General features: G+C 41.0%; 1 protein-coding gene across 1 annotated transcript; it reads left to right on the top strand.

Moving 5' to 3' along the window:
• The first annotated feature begins 1305 nt into the window (after window positions 1–1305).
• Window positions 1306–21443, top strand: LOC311149284 (regulator of G-protein signaling 5-like). The gene is made up of 5 exons (XM_084186411.1): window positions 1306–1429; window positions 3430–3543; window positions 6992–7053; window positions 18775–18941; window positions 19117–21443. Exons 1-5 carry the CDS (start codon window positions 1386–1388, stop codon window positions 19276–19278), a joined length of 549 nt encoding a protein of 182 aa, XP_084042537.1. The 5' UTR covers window positions 1306–1385; the 3' UTR covers window positions 19279–21443.
• Window positions 21444–23258: the final 1815 nt, after the last annotated feature.

The following is a 23258-nucleotide window of genomic DNA, read 5'->3' as shown; positions in this document are numbered from 1 at the left end:
GTTTTCTTGGCTGTGTGCTTAGGGTCCTAGGCCAAAGAGTTCAACCTTGGTTTCATCAGACCAGAGAATCTTGTTTCTCATGGTCTGAGTCCTTTAGGGGCCTTTTGGCAAACTCCAAGTGGGTTGTCATGTCCCTTTTACTGAGGAATGGCTTCTGTCTGGCCACTCTACCATAAAGGTCTGATTGGTGGAGTGCTGCAGAGACAGTTGTCCTGGAAGGTTCTCCCATCTCCACAGAGGAACTCTGGAGCTCTGTCAGAGTGACCATCGGGTTCTTGGTCACCTCCCTGACCAAGGCCCTTCTCCCCCGATTGCACACTTTGGCCGGGTGGCCAGCTCTAGGAAGAGTCTTGATGGTTCCAAACTTCTTCCATTTAAGAATGATGGAGGCCACTGTGTTCTTGGGGACCTTCAATGCTGCAGAAATGTTTTGGTACCCTTCCCCAGATCTGTGCCTTGACACAATCCTGTCTCGGAGCTCTACGGACAATTCCTTTGACCTCATGCCTTGGTTTTTACTCTGACATGCACTGTCAACTGTGGGACCTTATATAGACAGGTTGTGCCTTTCCAAATCATGTCCAATCAATTGAATTTACCACAGGTGGACTCCAATCACGTTGTAGAAACATCTCAAAGATGATCAATGGAAACAGGATGCACCTGAATTCAATTTCGAGTCTCATAGCAAAGGGTCTGAATACTTACGTAAAAAATGTATTTCTGTTTTCGCGTTGTCATTATGGGGTATTGTGTGTAGAGTGATGAGGGGAAAAACGATTTAATCAATTTTAGAATAAGGCTGTAATGTAACAAAATGCAGAAAAAGTGAAGGGATCTGAATACTTTCCGAATGCACTGTAGATAATGTTTATCTGAAACCTGTTTCTCCTGCTCCACTGGAGTTCATTCCAGTCCTAGGACCCCCTGTTTGCAGTCTATACCTAAAGTTGAATTCACCTACATGTTTTGCTAATTGAGAAGATAATCAAAAGTAATCTTGATTTGAGTGTTAAGAGGCTGTTAGAAGCCTTGTAAATTACTTGACACATTTTTCTTTCACCACCTTATCAGTGGTTGAGTTCAGTGCAACTTTTTTTACCTTTGTTAATTTAAGCATCAGATCCCAGATCTGTGGTTAGGGACTAACCTCTACTTCCAGCCATCCCAGTTCTACCAGACCACTTCTCATCCAGCTGACCCTGACTCCTCTGCCTGCAGTCGCAGACCTCCATTTCATTGGCTTATGCTCTTGGCCCAGAGCCAATAGTCTCTGTATATATAAACTCCCCAAGAGTGCTGAAAGACAAAGTCAAAAAGAAAAGGGACTCTGAATCTTACAGTGGTGGACTCACTCAACAACACATCAAAAAGAAAAACAGAAAATGTGTAGAGGATTAGCTGCGTTACCCCAAACATGTCTGGAAAGGTGAGATACCGTAAGAATTCTGCTCTTCTGCTCTCTGAAAGGATCATCTCTCCTAGCTTGCCTGAAATAACCCCAGAGATATCACATCACAAGTTTCTGAGGTTGATTTCTTAGTCAGAAAACATTTAGTCTGTAATTAAAATCAGATTTCTTTCTTCATAGTTTTTTTGGGGGGTTAATATGCTGAGCTCTCTTTTAGTATAGTTGAAGTCATTGACATATGCTGTATGGTAATCAAGTTAATTGTGACTATAGTATAATTTTTCTACATTTTGCAAAACATGTAGGATAAATGGAAACTTGATTAAATACTTGTCCAAAAGCTTCCACCTGCAAGACAGGAACATTTAGCCAAACTTAAAAGCAAAACAGAGGTACAGTATCTATCTGCTCTTTGTCATCCTCTGGTGATAAACGTATTAAAATGCATATGTGGCCAAAAGAAGTATGATAAAATGATATACTGCACTGCCCTGTTTCTGGCACATGGGTGGATTAATACATACCAGTATCATGCATACATGACTTATAACTTTTATATTGAGTTATGCATATTAGTTTCTTAAATTAAACTATTACTTGGAGCAGTATTTTTTTGATAAAGGAAGTTCATAAATAACTGTTAAGGCAAATAAAGCAATAGAACTCATAATGCTAAAATGGTTCTTAACAAATCCCTGATAATGCAGGGCTGTTTTACAGCATGCATTCCCTGAAAACCGCTCATCAATCAAAGCAATTAGACAACAGATACCAGTTGATCAAAAATCCTGGATTTAAGATATATTCTATTTTCATTGCGGATTTAACACCATTACTTAAAATTACACTTCATTACTTGGACCAAAGGTTACTAAGATGTTTAACACATTTTGTTTTATTTTTTTCATCTGCTTTATGGACTATCCTGATTTATTATGGCATAGCCCTGAACTCCCAGTCAACCTCTTAATAATTGCAGCCCTGGTTAGAATGGATATTCTGAAGAAACCCATGGAAACATGCTGTCTCGCTTAATTGAGTGACATCCCCAGTCAGGAACAACAAGGTCTATCCTGTTAACAAGAAGCTGCACGTGTGTATGCATGTGTGGCTGTTGTTTTAGTTGAGCCCATCTACTGATCGCTGACTATAGGGATAGATGAAAGTAATAAAGAGGAATCAACTACCTGCAGTTCACCATATTATTAATTATTGATCAGACTTTGTCTTGTTTCGTTGTCTCTGCTGTTTTTTTGTGTGTTTTTTACATGAGAAAGGTGAGCTCTAAGTAATGATAAACTTGGTTATTCTATTCAAAGTCTCTTTGATTTACTCACTAAAATGTCCTCTTTGTATAAAATAGATTTCGATTATTGCGTTTCTGGAAATAGCAAGTAAAATTGTTAGTGTGTCATTGTATCAACAAAGTATTGTGACCATCATATTTTCTATTTGTTTTACTTTTAGTTTAGTTTGAGATGGTTTAGAAGTGGGTCTTTTGATCATTATAAATGATGGTTAACATACTTGGTTGATTGATGATTAAAATGAAAAATGAAAAATCATGTTAGAAAAAAATAACGTTTTATCCCTTTTAAATGTAAATTATTACACAGGTCATCATAGTGTACTCTAACTACTGGCACTGTGCCATTGAAAACAAAGGCTACATCACATGATCTCTAATGGGCCTGATTCATCTGAGGTGGGGTTGTGTTATCTTGGGTCTTAACCCAACTTATGGATCCATACAATTAATTTATAGCCTAAGATGAGTCCTTCCTTTTAGAGGTTAGGTCTTCTGCTCTGTTACTGATTGCTTTTCAACTGGTATTGTATCGAACTTCACTGATTGGTTATAGCTATCTGTGTCTCACTTGGTTTTCCTGACTACAATCTGCATTAGCCAAAGTTATTACTAGGGTCGTTATACTGTTCTAACTCCTGAATGTGTGCCATTTAAAACATTACAGCATCCTCCTTAATGGCCTTATTTCCTCATGTCTTTCCTTTCTCAGGGCTAAAGAGATCAAGTCTAAGTTGGGGGTTCTCCTCCAGAAGCCTGAGAATGGCATTGACCTGATTATCCCCTACCCCGAGAAACCAGAGAAGAAGCCAGAGAAGCTTCAGAAGTGAGTACTGTAGCTTACTCCTTCCCTCAGACAGCCCTCACACACAAGAACATGAACACAAACACATACTATCTCTCTCTCGCACACACACCCACACACACCTTAAACCAGCATGGCTACAGAGTGCGTCAGTTACATTCCTGTGCTCCTCAAAGGAGGGAAACATATAGGCCCTACTCTGCTTCAAACAGTGTCAAATGGACATTTGTAAATTACTACCATGATTTAAATCTTGGTTTTCCTCTCCAGATCTGACTTAGAGAGAGAGGGAGAGCTTGTCTCTCAACCTGGTCTCAGAGAATGTAGTATTATTCTGTATGTAAATCCGGGACACTATTTAGTATGATATGTTACGTTTCATATGGTATGTATTACTTTGTGGATGTCCATCACCGATTTCTTATGATATGTTACAAATTACAATTTGTATTATATGTTATGAATTTGCATAACATACAATATGTTACGAATTTGCCAAAAACGTACAATATGTTAAAAATGTGCAAAACTTATGATAGGTTACGAATTCTAGCTAGGTGGCTAACGTTAGCTAGCTAACTAATGTTAGCTAAGCTAGGAGTTCAAATCAAATCAAATCAAATTGTATTTGTCACATGCGCCGAATACAACAGGTGTAGACCTTACCGTGAAATGCTTACTTACAAGACCTTAACCAACAATGCAGTTCAAGAAATAGAGTTAAGAAAATATTTAACTAAAGTAAAAATAAATAAAGAAGTAACACAAAAAGATGACATAACAATAACCAGGCTATATACAGGGGGTACCGGTACCGAGTCAATGTGAGGGTGTACAGGTTAGTCGAGGTAATTTGTACAAATAATAAACAGCGAGCTGCAGCAGTGTAAAAACAAAAATACATGTAAATAGTCCAGCAGTTGTTGTGGAAAATAACCACTATACTTTATTACAAATAAGGTCTTACAGAGTTTTTGTTGCATTAAGAAATGACTTTATTAAAGTTTTCAACAAAGCCGATACCAGTCTGCAGAGTGGCACACATCCTTATGGTCTCCCTCCATCTTATTTACATTTACATTTACGTCATTTAGCAGCTCTTATCCAGATATAGTCCTCTTCAGTTTTCCCACTCTTTTATTGCTCCACACCCACTTCCTTTGTCCCTGAGGATGGCTGAACTATTACTCCAACCAATCACTCGCTCCCCTGTCTTGCACACACACTCATGTTTAGTTTAAACATGACAAGGCCCTAAATTACACAAACCTCACCCCCTCATGCTGTAATCAATCTAGAAGATACCAAGGAGACAAAGGTCTAGCCCAAACTCTATTCAACCCTGATGCCGCTCCCTTCACTGTGTTTGAAGAGAGAGAAAAAAGGCCACAAGCTAGTTTCAGTCTCTCATCAGATAAGACAGCCATGGATTTAAGTAAGAGCAAGCAATCTGACCCTAGGGCAGATTTCCTCTCTACTCCCCCCCACACACAGTGTAATGCCCCAATTAAATTCCTAGCCCAGTAACAAACAATTCTAACTCAATGTTCGTGATTAACCCAGTTCTATCTCCTAATTCATTAAAGAATACAAATCACAGTCTTATGGCTTGGGGGTAGAAGATGTAAAGGAGCCTTTTGGACCTAGACCTGGCGCTCCGGTACCATTTGCCGTGTGGTAGCAGAGAGAACAGTCTATGACTTGGGTGACTGGTCTTTGACAATTTTTGGGGCCTTCCTCTGACACCGCCTAGTATATAGAGCCTGGATGGCAGGAAGCTTGGCTCCAGTGATGTATTGGGCTGTACGCACTACCCTCTGTAGTGCCTTACGGTCGGATGTCGAGCAGTTGCCATACCAGGCGGTGATGCAGCCGGACAGGATGCTCTCGATGGTGCAGCTGAATAACTTTTTGAGGATCTGGGGACCCATGCCAAATATTTTCAGTCTCCTGAGGGGGAAAAGGTGTTGTCATGCCCTCTTCACGACTGTCTTGGTGTGTTTGGTCCATGATAGTTTGTTGGTGATGTTGACACCAAGGAACTTGAAGCTCTTGACCCGCTCCACTACAGCCCCGTCGATGTTAATGGGTGCCTGTTCGACCCTCCTTTTCCTTTAGTCCACGATCATCTCCTTTGTCTTGTTCACATTGAGGGAGAGGTTGTTGGTTAGGTGTTACGGTAAGGGTTAGGGTTAGGGGAAGGGTTAGCTAAAAGGAATAAGTTTAGGGTTAGGTGAAGGGTTAGCTAAAAGGTTTAAGGTTCAGGTTAGGGGAGGGGTTAGCTAACATGCTAAGTAGTTGCCAAGTAGCTAAAAAAGTAGAAAGTAATTGAAAAGTTGAAAAATTAGCTAAAAATGTCCGTGATGAGATTCGAACTCACAACCTTTGGGTTGCTAGACGTTCACATTATACACCGGCCAACCACCCTTCTTTTGTTTTTTCCTTAAGTAACCATCTGTGTTATATAACCATACCAAACATAACATATCATACTAAATGGAGTGTCTCGGATGTACGTACAGAATAATAATACATGTTCTGAGAGCAGGTTGTGTATCTGAGCCTGAGGATTGTCAGTATGCATGTTAGCCTCATAATTGATAGTAGTGCATGTGCAGAGACCATTGCTTGTATCAGATTGAGGGTTCAAAGGTTTGGAGACATATCCATCCCATGCCCTGGCACTGACAATACCAATATATGGGTTGTTTATCACTAAAAGTAATATACTGTCCTATATGTCTTCAGTCTCTACAGTTTATGTACCTTCTGAAGATATGGTTGTATGTATGAGTACGGAAAGTGAGCGTTGAGAGAGAGAAAGAGCAAGAGGAGAAGAAAGGTAGGCTAGTGGTTAGAGTGTTGGGCCAGTAACTGAAATGTAGATGGTTTGAATCCCTGAGCTGACAAGGTGAAAAATCATTTGATGTGCCCTTGAGCAAGGCACCTAATTGCACCTGTAAATTGCTCTGGATAAGAGTGTCTGCTAAATGACTAAAATGTAATGAAATCGAGAGAGAGCATCCTGTGAAGAAGTGTCACAGGGATGTTTATATAAAAAATCGTCTCACTGTGTCTTCCACTTATTTGTGGAACCTCTTACATAAATTATGTTTGCAGGCTATTTTCCCCACTTGCTCAGTAGTACAGCCATCAATAAAGGTGAGATTCTGCAGGGCTCCCTCTTGCACTAGTGTGTGTGTGTGTGTAATAGGGAGGGCAATCGAGGACCTCTAAAGCTCTATGACCTTACAGGGTGCAGTATTAAGAGACTGTGGGTGACAAACTGCTGACTCTGTTCCAACCAAAGGCTGGTATTGTTTGGGCCTTCCAGGAGATGAGTAGTTCTTCTTCGTACATTGGTAAGGGCTGACTGTGCTCTTCTGCTTGTCTCATGTTTAATCAAGGGTAAGGTGCTTGACTATGTGGGTGTTGTTTAACTGTAATATTGTGTTTGTGTGTTGAACAGGCCCATTCCTGAGGAGGCTGCTCAGTGGCGTGAGTCCCTCGACCATGTGCTGACCAACAGCTGTGAGTATGCCTAGATATATACACATACACACCAAAAAAGTAATTGTGAAAAGCCATGAGGTCTTCTAGAAAATGATACGTTTCTTCACCCCATCATATGATACTTTACGAGTGATGCCAAATACTGAGCAGACAGACTAGAATTACAGTAACTCTGATGGTATTCATTCTCATTATGCAGAGAGATCTCCTGGGAGAACTAACATTTTATAATCCATCTGTGAACATAAAGTCTATATTATGTAATAGATGACACCTGGGTCTAAAATTAAACAGCTGGAAAATACTGTAGGCCTTCAAGGGTCTAGTCTCAATCTTCCAGCGTGGTGCATTCCTCAAGGCTGTGGTGTGTGTGTGTGTGTGTGTGTGTGTGTGTGTGTGTGTGTGTGTGTGTGTGTGTGTGTGTGTGTGTGTGTGTGTGTGTGTGTGTGTGTGTGTGTGTGTGTGTGTGTGTGTCATAATCGTCCAGGTCGTGTGAATGACCAGACACAGTTCTGGTTTATGTTTGCGTCGGAAGCCTCATATACTCAGAGCTGGCTGGTGAGAGGATGAGCTTACACACACACACACACACACACACTGGGAAGCAAGATTTACTAAGAACTAGTTTGAGTAATGTTGTGCTGGGGGTGATATGTGTAAACTGCTCTGCACACATAAGATTCCTGATGCCGCCACAACAGATAAAGCAATATAACATAATGTTCAGGGATGCTTCCATTAATGATGCTTAAATGCATGCAATCACTTCCCCGAAAACGATAAAATGGTTTCATGCCAGGAATCTCTCCTCACTTACAACATACATGTATAAATCATATAGTTATCTGTGATCAGATATGTACTTTACATACATAAATGCTTCTTAAGTACATAAGTACATGATTTAGGCTGGTGGGTTGTAATGGTACTTTGATCTTGCTTTGATCTCATGCTTTGATCTTAGTGTATGGTAGTAGCCTACCCTAACAAAAAAAACATATCAAATGTGAAATAGCTGTTCTCACATGTTGAACTTAAATTTCACATGTGAAACCACATTTTCACATTTATTACATTTAGAGTTCACATGTTAACACCACCTTTTCACATGTGAGGATAATGGATCACATTCAAATGGTGACATAGTTCTGCTATATGAAGTGCACTGCCTGTTAAAGGGACAAACCTTCATTGCTACATACATTTTTGGACATACAGTATATATACTGTGTATATACACTACCGGTCAAACGTTTTACAACACCTACTCATTCCAGGGTTTTTCTTTATTTTTACTATTTTCTACATTGTAGAATAATAGTGAAGACATCAAAACTATGAAATAACACATATGGAATCATGTAGTAACCCAAAAAGTGTTAAACAAAACAAAATATATTTGAGATTTGAGATTTTTCAAATAGCCACCCTTTGCCTTGATGACAGCTTTGCACACTCTTGGCACTCTCAACCAACTTCATGAGGTAGTCACCTGGAATGCATTTCAATTAACAGGTGTGCCTAGTTAGAAGTTCATTTGTGGAATTTCTTTCCTTCTTGCAAGAACAGCTCAAATAAGCAAAGAGAAATGACAGTCCATCATTACTTTAAGACATAAAGGTCAGTCAATACGGAACATTTCAAGTCTCTTCAAGTGCAGTCGCAAAAACCATCAAGCACTATGATGAAACTGGCTCTCATGAGGACCGCCACAGGAAAGGAAGACCCAGAGTTACCTCTGCTGCAGAGGATAAGTTAATTAGAGTTAACTGCACCTCAGATAGCAGCCCAAACAAATGATTCACAGAGTTCAAGTAACAGACACATCTCAACATCAACTGTTCAAAGGAGACTGTGTGAACCAGGCCTTCATGTTCGACTTGCTGCAAAGAAACCACTACTAAAGGACACCAATAAGAAGAGGAGACTTGCTTGGGCCAAGAAACACGAGCAATGGACATTAGACCGATAGAAATCTGTCCTTTGGTCTGATGAGTCCACATTTTAGATTTTGGGTTACAACCACTGTTTCTTTGTGAGACACATAGTAGGTGAACGGATGATCTCTGCATGTGTGGTTCCCACCGTGAAGCATGGAGGAGGAGGTGTGATGGTGTGGGGGTGCTTTGCTGGTGACACTGTCAGTGATTTTGCTTGTCGCAAACCAAGATGGCGTAGTAGTGCAGTCCTGTTTTTGTCGTGTGTCTGTAAATAGCCTGTAAATACCCTGTTATTTTTTGTATTTTTCGTACATATTTCGCACATACAGTGGGGAAAAAAAGTATTTAGTCAGTCACCAATTGTGCAAGTTCTCCCACTTAGAAAGATGAGAGAGGCCTGTAATTTTCATCATAGGTACACGTCAACTATGACAGACAAATTGAGAAAAAAATATCCAGAAAATCACATTGTAGGATTTTTCATGAATTTATTTGCAAATTATGGTGGAAAATAAGTATTTGGTCACCTACAAACAAGCAAGATTTCTGGCTCTCACAGACCTGTAACTTCTTCTTTAAGAGGCTCCCCTGTCCTCCACTCGTTACCTGTATTAATGGCACCTGTTTGAACTTGTTATCAGTATAAAAGACACCTGTCCACAACCTCAAACAGTCACACTCCAAACTCCACTATGGCCAAGACCAAAGAGCTGTCAAAGGACACCAGAAACAAAATTGTAGACCTGCACCAGGCTGGGAAGACTGAATCTGCAATAGGTAAGCAGCTTGGTTTGAAGAAATCAACTGTGGGAGCAATTATTAGGAAATGGAAGACATACAAGACCGCTGATAATCTCCCTCGATCTGGGGCTCCACGCAAGATCTCACCCCGTGGGGTCAAAATGATCACAAGAACGGTGAGCAAAAATCCCAGAACCACACGGGGGGACCTAGTGAATGACCTGCAGAGAGCTGGGACCAAAGTAACAAAGCCTACCATCAGTAACACACTACGCCGCCAGGGACTCAAATCCTGCAGTGCCAGACGTGTCCCCCTGCTTAAGCCAGTACATGTCCAGGCCCGTCTGAAGTTTGCTAGAGTGCATTTGGATGATCCAGAAGAGGATTGGGAGAATGTCATATGGTCAGATGAAACCAAAATAGAACTTTTTGGTAAAAACTCAACTCGTCGTGTTTGGAGGACAAAGAATGCTGAGTTGCATCCAAAGAACACCATACCTACTGTGAAGCATGGGGGTGGAAACATCATGCTTTGGGGCTGTTTTTCTGCAAAGGGACCAGGACGACTGATCCGTGTAAAGGAAAGAATGAATGGGGCCATGTATCGTGAGATTTTGAGTGAAAACCTCCTTCCATCAGCAAGGGCATTGAAGATGAAACGTGGCTGGGTCTTTCAGCATGACAATGATCCCAAACACACCGCCCGGGCAACGAAGGAGTGGCTTCGTAAGAAGCATTTCAAGGTCCTGGAGTGGCCTAGCCAGTCTCCAGATCTCAACCCCATAGAAAATCTTTGGAGGGAGTTGAAAGTCCATGTTGCCCAGCGACAGCCCCAAAACATCACTGCTCTAGAGGAGATCTGCATGGAGGAATGGGCCAAAATACCAGCAACAGTGTGTGAAAACCTTGTGAAGACTTACAGAAAACGTTTGACCTGTGTCATTGCCAACAAAGGGTATATAACAAAGTATTGAGAAACTTTTGTTATTGACCAAATACTTATTTTCCACGATAATTTGCTAATAAATTCATTAAAAATCCTACAATGTGATTTTCTAGATTTTTTTTCTCATTTTGTCTGTCATAGTTGACGTGTACCTATGATGAAAATTATAGGCCTCTCTCATCTTTTTAAGTGGGAGAACTTGCACAATTGGTGGCTGACTAAATACTTTTTTTCCCCACTGTATTTCCCTATCAGACTTTTCATCCTTCTACAAAATATACTTTCCTGCAACCCGCCTCACTCAATGTGGAAGGGATTGTATTATTGACTTACCTTTTATCTAGATTCTCCAGTTAAAACTAGCTAGCCAGCTAACTAGCTACTTGCTATTAGCCACAGTTAGCGGTATTTCACCCAGAACATTGGATTTTTCTGCCGGAATAATTTAATCACTGGACATTAATCACCGGATCGCAACTAGCTAGCCGCAACCGAATGGATGTTGTGTTTGGCTAATCACCACTGCCCCCGATGCAAGCACCAGTGAGCCTTGAGCTAGCCTAGAGCCAGGCCCATATCCCGGCTATCTACCTCTCGGTCTACCGGACGGGAGTAGCCAGCTAACTAGCTACTTGCTATTAGCCACCGTTAGCGGTTTTTCACCATTGTCCGTGGCCTGCACCACCTACCAGCCAGCTCTAGCCTGGACTATTATTCGGCCAGTCTGCACTGTCTGCACAGCGCGTTATCGACCCAGAACATATCAGTTTTTCTGCCGGAATCACTGAATCACTGGACCTTTAACTCCGGATTCATCGCTACCAGCTAGCTGCAACAAATTGGACGCTGTGGTTTGGCTAATCATCCTGAGCTAGGCCCATCTCCCGGCTATCTACCTCTCTGTCAACCGGACGGGACCACCTAGTGTTGACACGGAGCCCCGCCAATCCTACACGACTGGTCTGCCGATGAAATTGTCAGATGTGGTTACAACAGGCTTCCCGTTATGACGTCGACCACGAAGATTCCATCTGCTAGCCCCGGCCCGCTAGATGCCTGCCGTACCTTCTCCGCTATGCAATCCGGTTTCCGAGCTGGTCATGGGTGCACTTCAGCCACGCTCAAGATCCTAAACGATATAATAACCGCGATCGATAATAGACAGTACTGTGCAGCCGTCTTCATCGACCTGGCCAAGGCTTTCGACTCTGTCAACCACCGCATTCTTATTGGCAGACTAAATAGCCTTGGTTTCTCAAATGACTGCCTCGCCTGGTTCACCAACTACTTCTCAGATAGAGTTCAATGTGTCAAATCGGAGTTGTTGTCTTGACCTATGGCAGTCTCTATGGGGGTGCCACAGGGTTCAATTCTTGGGCCGACTCTTTTCTCCGTGTATATCAATGATGTCACTCTTGCTGCTGGTGACTCTCAGATCTACCTCTACGCAGACGACACCATTTTGTATACATCTGGCCCTTCATTGGACACTGTGTTAACAAACCTCCAAATGAGCTTCAATGCCATACAACACTCCTTCAGTAGCCTCCAACTGCTCTTAAACACTAGTAAAACTAAATGCATGCTCTTCAATCGAACGCTGCTGGCACCCGCCCACCCGACTAGAATCACTACTCTCGACGGGTCTGACCTAGAGTATGTGGACAACTACAAATACCTAGGTGTCTGGTTAGACTGTAAACTCTCCTTCCAGACTCACATTAAGAATCTCCAATCCAAAGTTAAATCTAGAATCGGCTTCCTATTTCGCAACAAAGCCTCCTTCACTCATGCTGCCAAACATGCCCTCGTAAAACTGACTATCCTACCGATCCTTGACTTCGGCGATGTCATTTACAAAATAGCCTCCAACACTCTACTCAGCAAATTGGATGTAGTCTATCACAGTGCAATCCGTTTTGTCTCCAAAGCCCCATACACTACCCACCACTGTGACCTGTACGCTCTTGTTGGCTGGTCCTCACTACATGTTCGTCATCAAACCCACTGGCTCCAGGCCATCTATAAATCACTGCTAGGCAAATCCCTGCCTTATCTTAGCTCATTGGTCACCATAGAAGCACCCACCCGTAGTCTGCGCTCCAGCAAGTATATCTCACTGGTCATCCCCAAAGCCAACACCTCCTTTGGCCGCCATTCCTTCCAGTTCTCTGCTGCCAATGACTGGAACGAATTGCAAAAATCTCTGAAGCTGGAGACTCTTATCTCCCTCACTAACTTTAAGCATCAGTTGTCAGAGCACCTTACCGATCACTGCACCTGTACACAGCCCATCTGAAATTAGCCCACCCAACTACCTCATCCCTATATTGTTATTTATTTTGCTCTTTTGCACCCCAGTATCTCTATTTGCACATAATCCCTTGCACATCTAGCATTCCAGTGTTAATACTAATTGTAATTATTTTGCACTATAGCCTATTTATTGCCTTACCGCCATAACTTGCTACATTTGCACACACTGTATATATATTTTCTGTTGTATTTTTTGACTTTATGTTTTTTTACCCCATATGTAACTCTGTGTTGTTGTTTTTATCGCACTGCTTTGCTTTATCTTGGCCAGGTCGCAGTTGTAAATGAGAACTTGTTCTCAACTGGCTTACCTGGTTAAATAAAGGTGAAATAAATAAAATAAAAAATAGAATTCAAGGCACACAGCATTCTACGCCATCCCATCTGGTTTGCGCTTAGTGGGACTATCATTTGTTTTTCAACAGGACAATGACCCAACACACCTCCAGGATGTGTAAGGGCTATTTGACCAAGAAGGAGAGTGGTGAAGTGCTGCATCAGATGACCTGGCCTCCACAATCACCCGACCTCAACCCAATTGAGATGGTTTTGGATGAGTTGGACCGCAAAGTAAAGATAAAGCAACCAACAAGTTCTCAGCATATGTGGGAACTCCTTCAAGACTGTTGGAAAAGCATTCCAGGTGAAGCTGGTTGAGAGAATGCCAAGAGTGTGCAAAGCTGTCATCAAGGCAAAGGGTGGCTGCTTTGAATAATCTCAAATATAAAAAATATTTTGATTTGTTGAACACTTTTTTGGTTACTACATGATTCCATATGTGTTATTTCATAGTTTTGTGTCTTCACTATTATTCTACAATGTAGAAAATTGTAAAAATCTAGAAAGACCCTGGAATGAGTAAGTGTGTCCAAACCTTTGACTGATTGTTGTGCCAAGTTGGGTGGATGTCCTTTGGGTGGTGGACCATTCTTGATACACACGGGAAACTGTTGAGCATGAAAAACCCAGCAGCGTTGCAGTTCTTGACACAAACTGGTGTGTATATATATATTTATAAACTGGTGGTTCGAGCCCTGAATGCTGATTGTCTGACAGCCGTGATATATCAGACTGTATCCCACGGGTATGACAAAAATGTATTGTTACTGCTCTAATTACGTTGGTAACCAGTTTATAATAGCAATGAGGCACCTCAGGGGTTTGTGGTATATGGTCAATATACCAACACCTCCTCGTGCCTTATTGCTTAAATAGATATATATATACATATACAGTGAGATCCAAAATTATTGACACCCTTGATAAAAATTTGCAAAGATGACTGTATAAAATAAATGACTCAAATACTGAGTGATATTGATGCTAAAAATAAACGTGAAAATTACATTATTTTATAGTAATACAATTGCTCAAATACAAATATTTATCATTTTTTCTCTGAAAGGAAGGGGTCAAAATTATTGACACCCCTGTTTTCAATATCTTTCAATACCTCACCTTATGAGGATAACGGCACTGAGCCTTTTTCTAAAACATTTTATGAGTTGGAGAAAACTTTGGGCGGGATCTTAAACCATTCCTCCATACAGAACCCTTCCAGATCCTTGATATCCTTCGTCTGCGCTTATGGACTGCCCTCTTCAATTTAAACCACAGGTTTTCAATGGGTTTCAAGTCCGGAAACTGAGATGGCCATTGCAAAATGTTGATTTTGTGGCCAATTAACCATTTATTTGTGGATTTTGATGTGTGCTTGGGGTTATTATCTTGCTAGAAGATCCACTTGCAGGCAAGTTTCAGCAATTGTATTACTAGAAAATATAATTTCCCAATTTTTGTTGAGCATACAATAAAGTTCAGTATTTGAATTATTTATTTTATACAGTCATTTTTGCTCATCTTTATCAAGGGTGTCAATAATTTCAGACCCCACTGTATATTACATAGATAGATGTGTAGTCTAAACTTACATGTACAACATTTTATATGCATTATTAGAATAATCAATTTCATCACATATGCGCTATTTCAATCGAGCATCGATGACCAGCAGTGAATAGTTTTTTCCTTGACAAAAAAGCTTGAAGCGAAGGGGCCTCAAACCTTGTAGCGATTATTATGGAGGTACATAACAGATATTTGACAGGACCATAAGGCTCTTTGACGTTTTTTACGTTGTACGATAAACTAAAATATTGTATAGACTTCCTTTATCTTTTTCCAGTAAAAGCACATGGATGTGTGTAAAACGGATAAGCAAAAACATGGGATTTTGTCATAAATGTGAAAACGTGGCTTTTCAATTTTGGTGAACGTTAGTAGCTAGTAGACAAGTCAAGGATGCGTCATGCAATATTGGCACACTACACTTCAAGTGGAACAAAATAAACCTTGAAATTGGAGGTTTAAAATATCCCTCTGGTGGCCAAGTTGATCTATTTTAAGATATGCCATTACATTTACATTTAGTCATTTAGCAGACGCTCTTATCCAGAGCGACTTACAGTTAGTGAGTACATATATATATATATATTTTTTTTTTATACTGTCCCCCCGTGGGAATTGAACCCACAACCCTGGCATTGCAAATGCCATGCTCTACCAACTGAGCTACATCCCTGCCGGCCATTCCCTCCCCTACCCTGGGCCAATTGTGCGCCGCCCCATGGGTCTCCCGGTCACGGCCGGCTACGACAGAGCCTGGATTCGAACCAGGATCTCTAGTGGCACAGCTAGCACTGCAATGCAGTGCCTTAGACCACTGCGCCACCATTGGTTGGTGGATATGAAGTATAAGACCTTTGATAGGCTGATGCAGAATTTGTTGCAGCAAATAATCACTGCCAGCTGTCAGGTTAGTATAGGGCTAAATGTGCCAGGTTATTTAATGGGAACAGCTAATATATCACATTCTATCACGTGCAACTACATCAACAACTTTAATTGGCTGATGCAGATTTTGAGACAGAGAAAATGGTCGCAAGTATGCACCCAAAATTATCTTCTACCTTGCGAGTTAAGCAAATGTTCAGGTGCACTTCCAACATCGCGCCTACTCAGATGATTGATTAGCCCAGTTTCGAGACCGAGTGGAACTCAGGTCTCGCCGTATTACATATAGTATATCCACATTGTGTTATTTACAGACCTGTTTTTGAACCTGTTTGGCAACGCTTTTCCCACGTCGGAGGTCAGTGGACGGTTTTGAATAGGAAGTTGTCGTTAGCATCGGTGAGCGGTGCCCAGGAAATAATTGAATGCAATTGTTAAAGGCTACCTACCTACCTGACCAAAAGTATGTGGACACCTGCTCGTTGAACATCTCATTCCAAAATCATGGGCATTAATATTGAGTGGGTCCCCCCTTTGCTGCTATAACAGCCTCCACTCTTCTGGGAAGGCTTTCCCCTAGATGTTGCTTCCATTCAGCCACAAAAGCATTAGTGAGGTCGGGCACTGATGTTGGGCGATTAGGCCTGGCTCGTAGTTGGTGTTCCAATTCATCCCAAAGGTGTTCGATGGGGCTGAGGTCAGGGCTCTGTGCAGGCCAGTCAAGTTCTTCCACACCGATCTAAACAAACCATTTCTGAATGGACCTCGCTTTGTGCATGGGGGCATTGTCATGCTGAAACAGGAAAGGGCCTTCCCCAAACTGTGCCACAAAGTTGAAAGCGCAGAATCGTCTAGAATGTCATTGTATGCTGTAGCGTTAAGATTTCCCTTCACTGGAACTAAGGGGCCTAGCCCAAACCATGAAAAACAGCCCCAGACCATTATTCCTCATCTACCAAACTTTACAGTTTGCACTATGCATTTGAGGAGGTAGCGTTCTCCTGGCATCCGCCAAACCCAGATTCGTCCATCGGACTGCCAGATGGTGAAGCGTGATTCATCACTCCAGAGAATGAGTTTCCACTGCTCCAGGATCCAATGGCGGCGTGCTTTACACCACTCCAGCCGACGCTTGGCATTGCGTATGGTGATCTTAGGCTTCTGTGCGGCTGCTCGGCCATGGAAACCCATTTCATGAAGCTCCTGACGAACAGTTATTGTGCTGATGTTGCTTCCAGAGGCAGTTTGGTACTCTGTAGTGAGTTTTGCAACCGAGGACAGACGATTTTACACGCTACGCGCTTCAGCACTCGCCGGTCCCGTTCTGTGAGCTTGTGTGGCGTACCACTTTGCGGCTGAGCCGTTGTTGCTCCTAGACATTTCCACTTCACAATAACAGCACTTACAGTTGACCTGGGCAGCTCTAGAAGTGCAGAAATTTGACGAACTGACTTGTTGGAAAGGTGGCCTGCTATGAGGGTGCCACATTGAAAGTCACTGAGCTCCTCAGTAAGGCCATTCTACTGCCAATGTTTTTTCCTATGGAGATTGCATGGCTGTGTGCTTGATTCTATACACCTGTCAGCAACGGGGTGTGGCTGAAATAGCCAAATCCACTCATTTGAAGGGGTGTCCCTATACGTTTTTATATATAGTGTAATATGGAACATAGATTTAACGGAAATAAAGTTTGTTAGGAAACCTGAACAAACAGGTATCATGGGGAAACAAAGTGCTCTCAAATGGCGGGAATTTGGAGAGAGCACTATTGGTGAGACACTGCATTCTCGCCGCAAAGACTATGTTCTGTAATGTTATTATGTTGATGTGTAGCAGTGTGTTTCCATAGCCTACTAAATGCCATAAGTGAAGTTTCAGTCCGGGAAAAATAAAATATTTCACTTCAGTTCAATTCAATGTTCTCCTCCAGAAAACGATTGATCATCCATAGGGTTTTGTCTCATTTTATTTCAGATTGTAGCGTTTGATTGCCTCTCTGTGTAAAACTTTGTCCCGAAGTGGCCATTCAGATGGGACATATAATTCAGAGAGATATAACATGATTATAATCAGAGGCAGACAATAGGACACACATCCATGGGCTTTGTGTTGCTACAGTAATATTCACTATAGTAGATTCCCTGGATATATGAAAGCAAAGAGATTTTTCAAAAAAAGAGGTCAGGTGGTTTTTCTGTGAGTAAAGGGAAGTGGCTGAACAAAAATAGAAACGCAACATGCAACAATTTCAACGAATTTACTGAGTTACAGTTCATATAAGGAAATCAGTCAATTGAAATAAATAAATTAGGCCCTAATCTATGGATTTCACATGACTGGGCAAGGGCACAGCCATAGGTGGGCCTCGGAGGGCATAAGCCAATACGTTTTTCCCCACAAAAAGGGCTTTATTACAGACAGAAATACTCCTCAGTTTCATCAGCTGACCGGGTGGCTGGTCTCAGACGATCCCGCAGGTGAAGAAGCCGAATGTTAAGGTCCTGGGCTGGGGTGATTACACATGGTCTGTGGTTGTGAGGCCGGTTGGACGTTGAACGTTTATATTTTTGTTCAGTATACTGCATATACAGTCAGGCCCATTATAATGTTCTCACTACAGCAGAAACATTTGGACAAAATTACTCACGAGCAACATATATTGAGGATTAGAGGGCCATGTAAGAATCCAACCCCCAACTCTGATTGTGTAAACACTTAGCCATCGGAGCTTATCATCATTCTATCATAACAGTTTAAAACAGAGGCACAGTGGCAGCATGTCTCTGGAATTCAGGTCTCAGGGGAGATGTTGGAGGATTGGCCCAATGCCCTCTGTGTTAAAATAGGGGAACAACTCACTGTCTCTCTATTTCACTCTGTCTCTACTTTTTCTCTCTTTGCTTCATCTTTGTTCTTTGCTCTCTGCTCTCTGTTTCCCTCTCCCCTATCTCTCTCTCTCTGATAATTTACCATTCCCATCTCCTCTCTCTCTCTGTCTCCCAGATGGCCTGGCCATGTTCCGTAGCTTCCTGCGCTCTGAGTTCAGTGAGGAGAACATTGAGTTCTGGGTGGCCTGTGAGAACTTCAAAAAGACCAAGTCTCCCATGAAGATGACTGTGAAAGCCAGAAAGATCTATGAGGACTTCATCCAGACCGAGGGACCCAGAGAGGTGACAGAAAATGTGGCCAGTAAATGTGTACTACTGTTGTATTTGTTGTGGAAAACCAGACTTACCTTCCTGTCTCTTTCTCTCTCTGTCTCTCTCTGTCTCTCTCTGTCTCTCTCTGTCTCTTTCTCTCTCACTCACTCCTCCCGCCCATCCCTCTCACTTTTCCTCCCTCCAGGTGAACATTGATCATTACACCAAGGATGTGACCTTGAGGAACCTGGTTGACCTTTCCCCCACAACCTTTGACCTGGCCCAGAAGAGAATTTATGCTCTGATGGAGAAGGACTCTTTCGGCCGCTTTCTGAGATCCGAGCAGTACCTGGAGCTGGTCAAATAAGGAGATGATTGCAGAGTAAGGGTAAATTCCAAACCAATTGGATATAATTTGAAGTGGAATTAGGCCTTCATTTGATGGATAATTTGATGGAATTGACTCAAGCGAGACTGCAGGTCTGATAACTAAGGACAATCATAAAGATAGATCTCATTCTAAACTAACTTGACTCAATATTTTAAATGATTACTATATTTGTCTTATCCACCTGTAGCCAATCAAAATGTCACAAGTCAATTCAAAAAGTAAAGAGTGGAACATACAATATGACAGTATTTGTTAAATGCTTACTCCAACTGAGAGACAAACAAACCACCAATCAATAAACAGTGATTTAAACAAATACATTTGAACCTCACCATTTCTTGGGAAGATAAACCGAAGGTCATAATTATTGCAGACAAAATCTGTCGCAAGTATTTTGTCCCAATGATTTTGTCCCATAGTCTAAAAAGTCTAAATAAATAGTCTAAATAAAAATATCCTAGACAGACAGACAGATAGACCGACCATGTTTGTACAACAGCTTTCCCAGGAAAAAAAGCCAAGTGGCTTTCAGAGTTTCTGAGAAGGACAATCTGACCTCTGCCTTGAGACTCTTAGTGACACATCCAGTACCCATACAATGTTCTAAATGGGGGAGAAAGGGTGAGGGACTTCTTGGAACCGGCCACTCTAGTGTTCACACAGCCAAGTAGTAAACCGTCTAAGAACAAAAGACATATAGTAGAAACCGGGTGTCTTGAGTAGCTGTGAGTATTTGTCTCCAACGTGCTCTCATGCCATCCTTGGGATCAGTTGTAGGCAGTTAGTTCAGTGGCATTGTAAGTTGCTAAGATGGGAATATCAAGTAAGAGTGGATCTCATAAAAGAAAGAAACTCAGAAATTTCTCCAGAGATTTCATTTTTTGTGAACTAATTGAAAGTAGGCATACATTCATTCCAATTTAGGCAATTTCAGCCAGTCATTTCACCTAAAGATAGTAATGAAGCATAGGAGATGAGTAAAGGACACATACCCAATATAGCAACATCATAAAGTTTAGCGACTTTTCTACCCTAATAAAAGAGAAATATATGCACTCCATTATTGATTAACTAATCTTATCAAGTATTTCAATACAGCTTTCAGCATTTATGTTTATCACTCACCATTCACTATAATAACTAGCCTTCACACCATTCATAGTCTGAAAAGTAGATGGTTTTAAAGGGTGGAGGTGTATCGGTATGAAAAGGTTCTTGTGGTATGCTATCTCAGTCCAATGTAGCAATTATATAAATACCGTACACTGTGTTTCTATTATGTACCTGCATGTTTTTATATATTTGAGGGGTGCAGCTGTCATAGCCATAACATTGAAGTATTTTTACACAAATACTCAGTATCTTTATAGGTCCTTATTGTTGCCCCATATACACAATTCAACTTGCTACAACACTGCATGTCAGGAGTTGACAATATGGTCATTATAATTAATTGATTCTCCAATTAACATTTTCACTTGAAGCTAAAATGTAAAGATTTTAGATCACATGCTTTGCAATCGCTTGACATGGTATAGTAATTTAGAGTTTAGTAACGATAAGACAATTCCACGTTAACAGAATGATGCTGAGACTCAGATTTTTCACTTTAAGATGTATGTCAAACAAAAACAATGATTGCTAAGTTAAATCATACAACTCTATGCTCAATGACGACTTTTAACAATTTCCACTGAAAATATTATAAAAACACATTTACTTGAAGAACAGTGCAGATGCAAAGTTTGGTAACAGAATGATGGTTTGTGCTGTTTGTGCCATCCTTCTGTTGCCAAACTTTGCATCTGCACTGTTCTTCAAGAAAATGTGTTTTTATAATATTTTCAGTGGAAATTGTTAAAAGTCGTCCTTATGCATTGAGTTGTATCGTTGTATTCTCTTACTGTGGAATTTCCAATACTAACACAAAACAATATGTTTCTGAAGTGGCATTGATAAGGGTATCCGATTGCATAGATTGGCCAATCTACTGCTATTGCCCAAGATGTCGTGCCTTCAATGAAAACACTTGATTGAAAAATCAGTAAGGACTTATGGAGTGCTAAGTTAATATCTGACGCATGTATGATTTGTAGTCAACCACATAAAAGACATGAATACATTAAATTCCTGAAGATGTATTTATTTTTCTATGTAGATATCTACCAGTATTTAGCAGTATTTGTGTTGATTAAGTTGACTACCCCACTGGAATGAATGGGAATGGTGGCCAAGAGAGCACTGATCGAGGAGTATCCAGGAGAGAACCATATCTTTTAACTGTCATAAAAGAGAAAACATCTGACTATCTATTGTCACTCTGTTTTTATTATCCAATATCCATGTATTTTTTATCCTTTTTGTGATCACAAGTTTAGCCTTTACTGAAGAACATCTCTCAACATAGTACCCAAGAGAAGGCCTACACAAGGATTATACAATAATATTTGTGTCTTGATTTAAATTTTAAATTTTAGTCATTTAGCAGACGATCTTATCCAGAGCGACTTACAGTTAGTGAGTGCATACATTTTCATACTGATGACATAAGGGATCATTATTACACAGATACATAGGGGAGAGTGGGGTAAGTTGAGCCAAAGGGGTAAGTTGAGCCATCCTTGTTTCTGGGAAACCATAAAATCCCCCCCAAAATAATGAATTTCGTGAACTAAAACTCACACTTGACTTTTTTTCCCCGTTACTAGCTCTGACTGCTTATACCTACTTTATTAATAAAATGTACTTACTATGACTGTGATATTTAGTTGTCCCACCTAGCTATCTTAAGATGAATGCACTAACTGTAAGTCACTCTGGATAAGAGTGTCTGCTAAAAAATTTTACCATATATTCAGGAAGAGGTCATAATGTTATGGAGTCTGTGAATGAAGAAACCACATGGAAGAAGTGGTAAGCAAGTTTGGTCCAAAAAACTGATTTTCACCAAGTCAAATGAATTTACTGTATTAGAGGTATCATGACGCTTGTATCTAAACCAAAGTAGATACTTTTAAGATTGTTCTATACATCAGTTGGGTTCTCTATAAGCTTCAATATGAGGTCCTAAACCTAGCATGAAAATGCATCCTTGTAGCTGTGTGGGCTAATAAAGTCAAAATGTTTGCCTTGGGGTAAGTTGAACCAGTAGCCATGGGGTAAGTTGAGCCAATGGTTGAGCCAATGGCAAGTTGAGCATATTGAAGTGTTTTCTTCACAGGCATAATGCAAGAATACTATATTTCCCTTGCCGGAGTAATGCTGAATGTAAAAAATGGCTCAACTTACCCCAGTCTCCCCTACATACAGTGCATTCAGAAAGTATTCAGACCCCTTCACTTTTTCCACATTTTGTTACGTTACAGCCTTATTCTGAAATTGATGAAATTGTTTTTTCTCTCATCAATGTACACACAATACCCCATAATGACAAAGGAAAAACTGGTTTTTAGATATTTTGTTTGCAAATACAACACTGAAATATCACATTTACATAAAAAGTGAATGGGTCTGAATACTTTCCGAATGCACTGTATTCAAAAGGAATAAAACCCAAAATAACAATTTATGACAGAGGGGAGATGAGGATGATAAATCCCATCTAAAATAAACACCCACTATGATATGGTCTAATAACAAACATACAACTTCCTGAGGCAGAGATAGCTAACCTCCAGACTCAAGACTTCCCACATGGAAAGAGGGTGTTTTTCTTCCAATTAACATAGCGCGTCCATTGGACCCGGGAGGAGAGCGTCATTGTCCAGCGAGCTAATGAAAACGTCAGAGTGGGGAGTGAAAAACAAAGAGGAAGCTGATGCACCATGGGAGACGCAGCCAATACAAACTGTGTCACAGCCTAAAATGTAGACTTCCCACTCCTTATTTCTGTCATGGTTCCTAGAATCACATGGAAGATTGTGATGTCCCCTTGGGTTCATCGGTGAACCTGACAA

This window comes from Coregonus lavaretus (assembly GCF_964263955.1).
Source record: "Coregonus lavaretus genome assembly, chromosome: 21".
NCBI lineage: Eukaryota > Metazoa > Chordata > Actinopteri > Salmoniformes > Salmonidae > Coregonus > Coregonus lavaretus.
Note: the sequence above shows the minus strand (reverse complement) of the source record. Positions and strands in the feature narration are given on the sequence as shown.

What these genes read in the sequence shown, in the direction of transcription:
- LOC311149284 (XM_084186411.1), top strand. Translation starts at nt 1,386, where the DNA reads ATGTGTAGAGGATTAGCTGCGTTACCCCAAACATGTCTGGAAAG. An exon ending in CCCCAAACATGTCTGGAAAG is followed by an intron (nt 1,430 to 3,429) that starts GTGAGATACCGT and finishes TTCCTTTCTCAG; the next exon opens with GGCTAAAGAGATCAAGTCTA. An exon ending in CCATGTGCTGACCAACAGCT is followed by an intron (nt 7,054 to 18,774) that starts GTGAGTATGCCT and finishes TCTGTCTCCCAG; the next exon opens with ATGGCCTGGCCATGTTCCGT.